The sequence below is a fragment of the Pipistrellus hanaki genome (assembly GCF_964339955.1).
Source record: "Pipistrellus hanaki genome assembly, chromosome: 3".
NCBI lineage: Eukaryota > Metazoa > Chordata > Mammalia > Chiroptera > Vespertilionidae > Pipistrellus > Pipistrellus hanaki.
Window position 1 is genome coordinate 141,164,590 of NC_140505.1, and position 10,822 is coordinate 141,175,411.

Below are 10,822 nucleotides of genomic sequence, written 5' to 3' on the forward strand. Positions count from 1 at the left end.
GTTCCCACTGGTACTGCTTCCTGCCCTGATGGCTCCCTCACCCTCTCTCAGTCTGGGTGGGGAAGAGTCAGGTACAGACAAGATGTCCCAGTCCCTCAGCCATTCACTGCTCTCTCCCCTTGGCAGCCCTTCACTTAGATTTCATGCAGAGATACAGGACCGGGTGGGCCCAGGTGATGCTGGACAAGTAGCACCTTCACAGCCCCAGAGGCAGAAAACAGGTAGCATGTACGTGGGGAGCTGCAAGCTTCTCCCTGTAGGAAGGCCCCGAATTTGCCCCAAGGGGTGTCTATAAAAGCAGCCCAAACCCCTGAAATCTTTGCTCAGTGGCTTAGTCATCCACCCCACACGCTCCAGAGATTGTCTCACTCTGGCTGTGGAGCAAAGGTTTTGCTTGGCAACTGGAGAGGATGCCTGTCCCCAGGGTAACAAGATACGGAGGACCTAGTAGCTTTAGGCATGTCCCACCCAGTTCTGCTTTAGAAAATTCCAAAACTCCCAGTTTAAGCTGGATACAGTCTTAGGCTACGAAAACAAACATTCTGCTGATAACTCCACCTCTATCTTCACCAAATGTCCACCCACCAGAAACTACTGAGGTGGGTACAGGTCAGGATGAGTAAGTCAAAGCAATGATCCGTGAAAAGTGTTTATTTTTAAGTTGAAAGGGGAAAGGGAGTAACACAGAGGCGACTTTTGGCATCTTCTTTCCAGGCTATCACCCCCATGTACTCCCCAACCCAAAGCACTGGCAGGAGGGGCCCCGAGAACAGCTGAGGGGCCAGATAGTCCCACAGTCAGTCAGAGAGGGATCTGTACAACCCTGGAGAGGTGGAGGTCGAGAGTCTGTCCAAGCCCCCCTGTCTCAAAACAGAGTTAGAGCTCAGGGGCATAGGGCTCCCCGTTGGGTGAGGACACCCGCAATTCAGCATCATGCCTTACCACGGTGAAGAGCCCCACCACTGCCAGCAGAGCCATCACCATGACAGCAGAGCAGATGCTGAACATGTTCCGAGTGCCTGTTTTGCGATCACTATCGTGAAGGATGAGGAGCCCCAGGCAGGCCAGTAAGTGCAGGGGCACCCGGAACCAGTTGAGTACACCAGCTTGCTCGGTCTCCGGGATCACCTTTCTCCGCAGGAAGCTCATGCTGGGAAAGTACAGCCCGCAGGCCAATTCGATAAGTAGGAAGGCTATGAAGGACTCCACGGGACTCTCCTGGCCTGGACTGGTGGAGAAGGTCAGCATGAAGAGGGAGAAGACAACGATGAGGACAGCAAGGGAGAGCAGGTGCATAGGCTGAAGGTGGTACCTCTTCGAGGTAGCGATGCGATACAAGGAAGAGCCGAGCAGGCTGGCCGCCATGAAGCTGGAGAAGATGATGCCCAGTGGGGCCCCGTGTGGGTCCAGCACAGGTGTCCAGAGGAAGACAAAGATGAAGATGACGCTCTCAAACAGGGCTTGTATGGTACCTAGCAGCAGCACACGGCGGTCGGACAGGAGGCAGCGCAGGCCCCCAGCACAGGTCCTTGAGAAGGCGCGCTGCCGATCATAGTTCTCTCCCCAGTTGTGAAGGGCCAAGGCCCCAGCCAGAGCCAAGAGAGGGATGGCAGCCACAAAGGGCGCCACAGGCCCTAGTCCCATCCAGCAGGCCACAGCCTCGGCTGCCACACCTGCCGCGATGGCCAGCACATGGTTCCAGAAGGCGGCGCGGGCAAAGGTAGCTGGGATCCACTCAGCAGGGAAGTCGTGGCGCTCCAAGTGCTCATGGATGTACCAGGCCTCGAAGGCAGAGAAGAGCAGGGCGGTGGACAGCCCGCCGAGCGCTCGGCCTACCAGCAACACAAAGTAGTCCCGAGAGAGTTTGGTTAAGCAGCACAGGGAGTACGTGAGGGAGAAGAGGACACAAGACTTCTTTCGGCCCAGCCAATCCACAAGGGAGGAGGCCACCAGTCCGAAGAGGACCGTGGAGGCAAGGCCACAGACATAGAGGATGGCAATCTGACCCTCCAGGAAGTGGTAATGCTGATAGAGTTTATAGAGGTAGGGGGCCTGAAGCCAATCGGCTGCCAGGGCCAGGAAGTAGACCTGATAGAAGTCCAGTTGAAACCGGACGAAGGAGGGATTGCTGCAGGCCCTTCCGGGGGGCTTAGCCCGGCATCTTGACAGCTCCAACCCCAGGCAGGAGGTCAGGAGGACCACAAAGACAAGGTAGGCAGTCACCAGCATGGCGGGCCCCCGGACGACCTGGGGAAAACAGGGGGTTTCAGAGTCACATCCATGGCCCAGGCAGCACGGTCAAGGGGCTGGGTGCCCAAGCAGAAGGCAGCTCCACCCTACTCTCTGCCAAGCGCACTTCCCCATCCCTCAACTCCACGCCCCCAGAGCTAAGACCGGAGGGACCAGTTGGGTGGGTGGGAGGAGTGGCCCGCCAGAGCGGTCTCCTAGGACACGGTGGGGCAGGGAGGGGCAAGAGGCGAGGGGAGAAGACTGAATATCCGCCCCACCCTGGCCTGCCATAGCAAAGAAGTCCCTTCAATAGCCCCAGCCCCTGCAGTTAAAGGGCTCCTGCCCTCTTCCACAACAACTTCTGCACACTTCCTTCTCTTACCTCCCACCCTCTCTGGGGAGCCCGTCTTTTGCCCTCAATGCCTCGTCTCAGGCCCGGGCATCCCTCCCGCGGGCGCGGGCCTCTATCGTGTCGCTTCAGGGTAAAGAGAGTGCATCTGCGGTTCCCCCTCCTCGAGGTCACGGGAACCCCCTGGCGCCCCCTAGCCTCCGCCCAGCGCCCCGGCGCCGCCACACCCGCTCGCGCCTCCCCCGGACCCCGTCCCACCTGCTGCCCCGGTCTGCGGGGACGCTCCGGACACGTCCGGCTCCAGGCCGCCCGGCCGCCCGGCCCGCTCCACCTCCGGCTCCGGCTCCGGCTCGGGTTCCAGCGGCGCACCCGCCCCTCACAGCCTGCTTCCGGGAGCCTGGCAGGCCTCCGGTCGCCGCCATGATGGTCCAGTCACGTGACGGGGGACGTAGCGCGTGAGCCCCGCCCCTCGCCCCGCCCCCGCGGTCTCGCCCCGCCCCGCGCGCCGCTCAGCTCCGGGCGCCGGGGGCTGCGGGGGGGGGGACACGACGCCTGGAGGCAGGAAAAATCGCTGTTTTCCTCCTGCCTGTCCACCGCCTCCTCTCCGAACCCGCTTCCGAAACTCCCGGATACCTGCGGGCCACCCCGAAATAAAAGGCTATTTAATCCCTCTTTCTCCGCGCCGTAGGTCAGAGGGCACGGCTGTGCCCGGGAAAATGCCCGCAAACCCGAGGCTGGAGCTCCCCGAGGAGCACCGCTACCCTCAGCCGAGATGGGTCTTCTGTTCTCTCTTCTCACGTCGTCCTGACGTCCAGACCAGGAGTCGGCGGTGGTGACCTCTGGGCCAGAAGTCAGAACGGCCCGGCACCGGCGGGCGGCGGTGTGGTGTAAAGGACCGGGCCGCGGCCGCGGGCAGACCGAGGCTCCATCCCAGCCCTGTCCCCGACCAGCTGGCTGGCCCTGGGCAAGCCGCAGCCAGCCGCAGAGCTAACCCCTCAGTGTCCCAGTTTCCTCACCTGGAGTCACAGGGAGCAGGCCCAAGTAAAAGGCTAAAGTTCAGCAGCAGCACAGGGTTAGGAACTTCAGCCCCGGAGCACGCTAACCTCTGGTCACTTACACACTGTCCACTTGCCCATGTCTGTGTGGCTCAGTGGATACAGAGTGGTCCTGCAGCGTCCCGGTTCGATTCTGGTCCAAGGCACATGCCCAGTTGCCGGATCGATCAGCAGATAGGGATCAGCAGCAGGAGGCAGCTGGTCAAGGATTCTCTCTCATCATTGAGGTTTCTATCTCCCTCTCCCTTCCTCTCTGAATGATTCTCTCTCATCATTGAGGTTTCTCTCTCTCTCTCTCTCTCTCTCTCTCCCTCTCCCTTCTCTGAAATCAATTAAAATATATTTTTTAAAAACCAAACTGTGTTACCTTGGAAAAGTTAACATCTCTTTGGCTTTAATTTGATCTCGAGACCCTCCAATAGTTTCCCATTTTGCTAAGCACAAAAGCCAGAATCTTTATAATGGCCTACAAACCCCTCTGTCCTGTTGGCTGCTACTTCTCTGACCTCATCTCCTACCATTCTCCATTCCCCTCCTACTCTGTCTATACTGGCTGTCACCAGGGCCTTTGCACATTGTGCCCTATAAGGTTCTGGTTCTCCCAGATATCCACATGGTTCCCTCCCTCAGGGCTCCAGTTCTCTGTTCAAATGTCACTTTATCAGACGGGCCTTTCTTGGCCATCCTGTCTAAAATAGCAACAACAACAGCTCCACCACAGCAATCTACCTGCTTTCCTTCTAACACTCTATTCTCCTTTGCTGCGTTTTCTCCATTGCACTTACATCTGGCATAGCATATATTTTCATTTGTTTGATTATTTACTATCTCTGCCCTGCAGATTTTTATCTGCTTTGTTCACTTGTATTTCCAGTACTTAAGACAGTTACTGGTACATTTTTAAAAACCCAATAAATATTTGATGAATGAATAAATTAATCCATGTAATTACCCTAAAAAGTGCTGACCTACCCTAGCTGGTGTGTCTAGATTGGTTGGAGTATCATGCCGTGAACCAAAGGGTGGCCAGTTTCATTCCAAGTCAGGGCACATACAGGAATCAACCAATGGCCGAAGCCGGTTTGGCTCAGTGGTAGAGCGTCGGTCTGCGGAGTGAAAGGTCCCAGGTTCGATTCCGGTCAAGGGCATGTACATTGGTTGCGGGCACATCCCCAGTAGGGGGTGTGTAAGAGGCAGCTGGTCGATGTTTCTCTCTCATCGACATTTCTAGCTCTCTATCTCTCTCCCTCTCTGTAAAAAATAAGAAAATAAAAATAAATAAATAAATAAAAAGAATAATCCAATGGTCCTAACTGGTTTGGTTGGTTCAGTGAATAGAGCATTGGCCTGTGAACTGGGGTCCTGGAAAAAGGCACATGCCTGGGTTGTGAGCTCGATCCCCAGTGAGGAGTGTGCAGAAGGCAGCTGATCAATGATTCTCTCTCATCATTGATGTTTCTATTTCTCTCTCTCTCCCTTCCTCTCTGAAATCAATAAAAAAAAAAACTATTTTTAAAAAGAATCTACCGCCAAAAACCGGTTTGGCTCAGTGGATAGAGCATCGGCCTGTGACCCTAAGGGTCCCAGGTTCGATTCCAGTTAAGGGCATGTACCTTGGTTGTGGGCACATCCCCAGTAGGGGGTGTGCAGGAGGCAGCTGATCGGTGTTTATCTCTCATTGATGTTTCTGACTATTTATCTCCCTTCCTCTCTGTAAAAAATTAATAAAATATATATTTTTAAAAAGAATCAACCAATAAATGCATAAAAAAGTGGAACAACAAATTGATCTCAATTTCTCTGAAAAAAAAATTAAGTTTGGAGCATAGCGGGTGGGAGGGTCTGAGATTACATCTCAGAAATTCTTATGATAAAGGAAACAGTTGAGATTTGTATCCAAGCTCCACAGTTCCTTCATCCTTAACTGGCAAACTTCTAGAGAGTAGGAAGGGGTAGTGGTTCCCATGCATTCATCTAGAAACACTAAGACAAAAATCATTTTTCTCAGGGAGCAGGCAAAGCACTGAGGGAAGAGGCCTGTTACTTACATGACCTAAAGCCCTTACGAAGTCCTTCATGAGGTGTCCCAATTCCTTTATTATGTTACAATATTATCGCATTGGGTATAACCAACATTACTGGTGAGTGTTCAGAATCTTACTGTTCCACAGCACAAAATTTTCCATTTCAGTAAGATTTAATAGGTCAATTTTTCTGTCGTTTGGAATAACAAATGTGAGACTGCTAAAAACTTATATATAGGAAAAACAGCTTCACGAAGCTCAGAACCAAAAACTAAGGGGTGGGGGAAACTCCCCCTTTTATGGGAATTTTTTTCTTTCTTTTCTTTTCTTTTTTTCTTTCATTTTTATGGGAATTTTTAATATGATACTGGTGATAGTGTGAGAAAATTTGATTTTTATAGGGATAGAAATTAGACTAAAATTGTTATTACTGAAAGCCAATGTCACTATCTAATATATACTGTATATTTATTTAAGAGAAGAAAAGTATTACTTTTGTGTAAATTTCTAATCTGTAGTATAAAACAAATTATATAAGTGAAAAAAAATCATGATTTCTCTAAGGTCATTCAGTAAGTGAGGGCATGACTGACCCAAATGCCCTCCATCCTAGTCCTAGCCTGAAGCCCCTTGAACTCATGATACCCAGTCTCCCAGTTCTTGGCGGTCTTTTCTTTGAGGGCAGAGGTCATCCTGAATGAAGGCAGGGAATGGGACAGGATGGTCTTACATTTCTTGCCTTCTGTTTTCCAAGACTGAGGCCATTTTGTTCAGAGCACGTGACAAAGCAAGATTACATTGTTTTGGGTTATTTTTGTTTATATTAAGAACTATTCAAGATATGTTTGTTCTTTAAGGTTCTCCTTGCCTTGCAGAGCTGGGAAGCACAGCTGGAAAAGTCCTAAACATGAGGAAAATGCCAGCGGAGGACTGGAGGGGATGAAGGGCAGCCTGTGAGCACAATCCATCTCTAGTACCTGCCTCCAGTGGAGGGCAAGGAGGGCTGGGATCTGTGTGGGGAGTCACACAGGGGAAGTCTTTCAGGGCAGGTGGGGAGGGTGCTCTGGGAGTTAGTAGGAGCCATGCTGACCAGAGGAGCATCATTTAAAACTTTTCTTACAAAAATACTCAAACAGACACAAAGGTAGAGAGCAGAGTTCTGTGAGCCTTTATATACTTAATTCAACAAAGTTGATTTTGTCACTTTGTTCCTTCTACTCCTTTCGTTCTGTCATTTTTTATTTGCCAAAATATTTAAAATTAAATGTCACTCCACTACATACTTCCATATGCATCTCTAGAAAATAAGAACCTTTTTTTTTTTTTTTTACATGACCCCCAAAGCCATTTTCACATCTAACAAAATCAGCACTGATTCCTTGGCATCATAAATACCTGTCCATCATTAACTGTCCTCAACTGCCTGGCAATGTCTTTTTACATCTGGGTTGTTCAAATCAGGAACCAAACAAAGTCCTCATATTTGTGGCATTTGTCTTGTAATGTCACCTCTCCCCTCCTTCCCCCAGTCATTGACTGGTTGAAGAAACTGGGTCAGATACCCTTTAGAATGTCCTCCATTCTGGATGTGTCTTCTGACTTCCTCATTGTGTCATTTAATTTGTTCTTCTATCCCTAGTATTTCCTGTCAAATGGAGTTTTGATTAAAATCATGTTCAGTGTTTTGTTTGGCAAGAATCCTTCATAGAGAGAGCTGAATACTTCAGGCTGCATTACATCATGGGTGTGCAGTGTGTGGTTGTGGCCCTTTTAGTAATGCTAAGATTCACTGAGGGCTCAGGTGGTGACAGTTTGATTTCTCCATTGTAAATTTCTCCATCAACCATCATACTTGGCTTTATCCATTGAAGATTCTTGCTTTAATCAATTATTTCATAAGGGTTACAAATGCTGATTTTTTTTTTCTGATTCCATATTCCTTCCATATTAGCTGACATTCTTCCGTAAATAAGAAGTTTTCACCACCACTTACAGTTATTTGGTTACCCTAAAATACAGTTTATACAGGAAAGGCAGCATAAATGATTAATTCTTTTTCTATTTAATTGTCAATTTTCAGAAAAAGAAGTTGGGAGAAGCATCATTTTTTAAAAATTTCAGCTTAGAGCTGAATAGGGATAGATGGGGCACCTGTGAATAACCCTCATTCACTTCAGGAGTGTGTGGGGGACAGACAGATACTAGAGGGGTTGGTGTCCTGGCCCTTGCACAGCAATGAGGTGGGCATGTGACTGACTTGGCAGCTGCAGGATAGAGAGAGAGAAAAAAGACAGAAAGAGAGGTAGGAAGTGAAGAAACAGCTAGACACAGAACACAGGAAGAGAGATAAAGACAGAAAAGGAAACAGAAATGAGAGATCACAAGTGAAATGCACCCAGAAGCAGAATAGGACAGAAAAGCAGAGCAATTCAAGGTGGATTGAAAGACCAAGGAAGAAAATAGACATGAAGACAAAGATTGAGACAAGAAAGGGGAAAGAAAAGGACATACATGTTAAGTAGATTTAAAATTAAAAGGGTAAATAGAGGGAGGAAGAATTAGAGCACTAGAGAGTAGGGAAAACACATATCAAGACATATGTTAGGTCAAAACCGGTTTGGCTCAGTGGATAGAGCGTCGGTCTGCGGACTGGAAGGTCCCGGGTTCGATTCCGGTCAAAGGCCTGTACCTTGGTTTCGGGCACATCCCCAGTAGGGGGTGTGCAAGAGGCAGCTGATAGATGATTCTCTCTCATCGATGTTTCTAACTCTCTATCCCTCTCTCTTCCTCTCTGTGAAAAATCAATAATATATATATATATATATATATATATATATATATATATATATATATATATATATATATAGACATACCTTAGGTGAAGGCAGAATGACCCAGTGATAGAGAGAAAGAAGGAAGCAGAAATGGAGAGAGCAACATGGAAAGACAGAAGGAAAGATAAATGAAGGATAAAGAGAGATGTAAAGGGAAAAAAAAAAAAACCCACAAAGGGTTCCAGAGAAGGAGACTGAGAAGAGAAGACTGAAATGTGGAGGCTCAAGGACTCTCAGCTTAGGGTCCAATCCCAGGCAGATACCCAGACTCTCACTTGCACTTCCTCAGGGTACTTTCTTCAACCTCCCAGTCGGACTCCCCAGGAACAGGGGACTCAGAACTGGCCATGTCCTGATTCAAGGGTTCCCAGCTTCCCTCACCCCATGCCAGAGCGCAGAGATGTTGCAGATGGGATTAATCCTGGAAGATTGAGGTCATGAAGCCGGGCTGGCACTCAGAGATTTGCAAGACAGGATAGAGAGCAGCAGATTCCTAAAAGCAAAGGACCATGTGTGATGTCATGATATCCAAGGGAAGGGAGGAGCCAAAACCCCTCTGTTCAGCCTCCTCTTCTGGTCCAAGAGCCACTGACCCATCACCTTTGCCTGATCAAGATGACAGGTAAGGGGCCCAGAGACTCTTGGGTCAGTTAGGGGTATGGGTGGAGGTTCAAGGGACAAAAAATGGCCTCTGGGCTGAGGGTCCCCTACCACCTCTAGAAGAAGAATATCTTATTTATGGGAACTCAGAGGAGCCAAGAACGGTCCCCAGGGGAGGCTGACGAGTGGGGGGAAATGGCCAACTTGCTTACCTTCATAAGCCTTGGAGGAAGCTCTGAGAGCAGTTTCCATTCCAAACGTTGCAGAAGGAGAGTTTCTGGAACCAGCAGGAACATGCCCAGACACTAACTTCAAAGCAGATGCCTGTTCTCACCCCCAGGACTGAGGGGGAGGCCAGGGGCACTGAGCAGTGTGCCGCCTTTACCTCCTGGGTGAGGAGTCCAGGAGCCCCCTCTTCCTCCACCCAGAGCTTCTGCCCCCTGCCTGAGGAAGCAGCCACAGAAGGGCTCAGGAAGACTGACAGTCTCTTTAGGGGGCCACAGCCCGCCTCCCATCCCTAGACTATCAGACAGTGCCAGCGAGAGGCGCGTTGTCCCCTGAAGCAGCAGCTGCAGTGGCCCATGGAGCCTGGAGGCCCCCAGGCAGGCCCTCTGCCACAGCCACAGTGGTTACTATAGGCCAAACAGCAGCTGGGACAGGCAGACCGGCCCTTGGCACTAGGGTAAATGGGGCAAGGTGAGGGATGGCAGTAGGTCAAGTGAGGATCAGAGCATGGGACACAAGTGCTATGGTGACAAGTTGAGGGAGGACAGGCAGGGCAGGAGCAGGTGCAGGGTGGGCCAGGGAGGCTGGGACAGGAGGGGCAGGGAGCTGCGTCAGAGGGACAGGCAGTGCAGCTGCAGGTGGGAGGAGGACAGGCGGGGCAGGGGCAGGCACAGGCAGAGGGAGGACAGGACAGACAAGGAGAGGCAGCTGGTGGGACATGCCCAGAGGGTGCAGGAGGTTGCTGGTGGGTGGCCTTCTTGTTTCTCGGCCCCAAATGTAGGCCCAGAGAGAAGTCCATTCAGCTGCAGGATCTGCCAGGCTGGGAGTTGAGTGAAGGGGGGCAGGGGTAGAGTAGGAGGGGCAGACTGAGGTGGGGATGGGGGGTGGTGGTGGGGGGAGGGGTACAGGATTAAACCTAAGACACTGCTGATCCTTGTTGATCCTTCAGGGAGCTCAGACCTCTCCAATCAGCCCTCTTCTTTCAGGCCTGCCCAGCACTGCGCCCCTGCAGAGCTCCTCTCCACTGGAAGCCTCTCTCTGCACCAGACCACAGCGTGCCCTTCAAAGCGGATGGGCATTTGCATGCCTTCAGTCCTTGCTCACACTGTTCCTTTAGCTCGGAGTGCCTTTTCTCTTTTCTCCACCAGGCAAGGTCCTATCGTCTCTGAACTCTTCCTTTTCATTTAATCAAAAAGTCTCCAGGCCTGACACCTGCTAGGGTAAGGATCCCAGCCCATTACTCTCCAGCCCGAATAGAATAGATGCTTCAGGATCCCAAACTGTCCCCAGAGGGACTAGGGAAGCAGCAGCAGCAGCAGCAGTGCTCTGAGACTGAGCCAGGGATACTGGTAGGAGCTGGCAGCAGAGGGGGATGCCTGGGCTGTGGGTGTTTCCAGAAGGGGCAAGTCCCAGGTGTGGGTGTGGGGATGCCTGGCTGCCTCCGGGAGACTGACAAGCAGCCTGGAAAGACAGCTGAGTTTCCTCTTTCGTTGAGCTTCCATAAAA

The 10,822-nt window shown here is 50.9% G+C and overlaps 2 protein-coding genes across 2 annotated transcripts; both read right to left on the bottom strand.

The window, feature by feature from the left end:
- Positions 1 to 636: 636 nt before the first annotated feature.
- Positions 637 to 2,830, bottom strand: MFSD5 (major facilitator superfamily domain containing 5). Its single transcript, XM_084878460.1, has 2 exons — positions 2,612 to 2,830; positions 637 to 2,247 (listed from the first exon to the last, which is right to left on the bottom strand). The coding sequence occupies exon 2, from the start codon at positions 2,227 to 2,229 to the stop codon at positions 877 to 879; it is 1,353 nt and encodes a 450-aa protein (XP_084734586.1). The 5' UTR covers positions 2,230 to 2,247; positions 2,612 to 2,830; the 3' UTR covers positions 637 to 876.
- A 6,778-nt stretch (positions 2,831 to 9,608) lies between these two features.
- Positions 9,609 to 10,115, bottom strand: LOC311619723 (uncharacterized protein; the record flags this gene model as incomplete). The annotated part of the gene is made up of 1 exon (XM_084878261.1): positions 9,609 to 10,115. The coding sequence occupies one exon, from the start codon at positions 10,113 to 10,115 to the stop codon at positions 9,609 to 9,611; it is 507 nt and encodes a 168-aa protein (XP_084734387.1).
- Between the last annotated feature and the right edge of the window lie 707 nt (positions 10,116 to 10,822).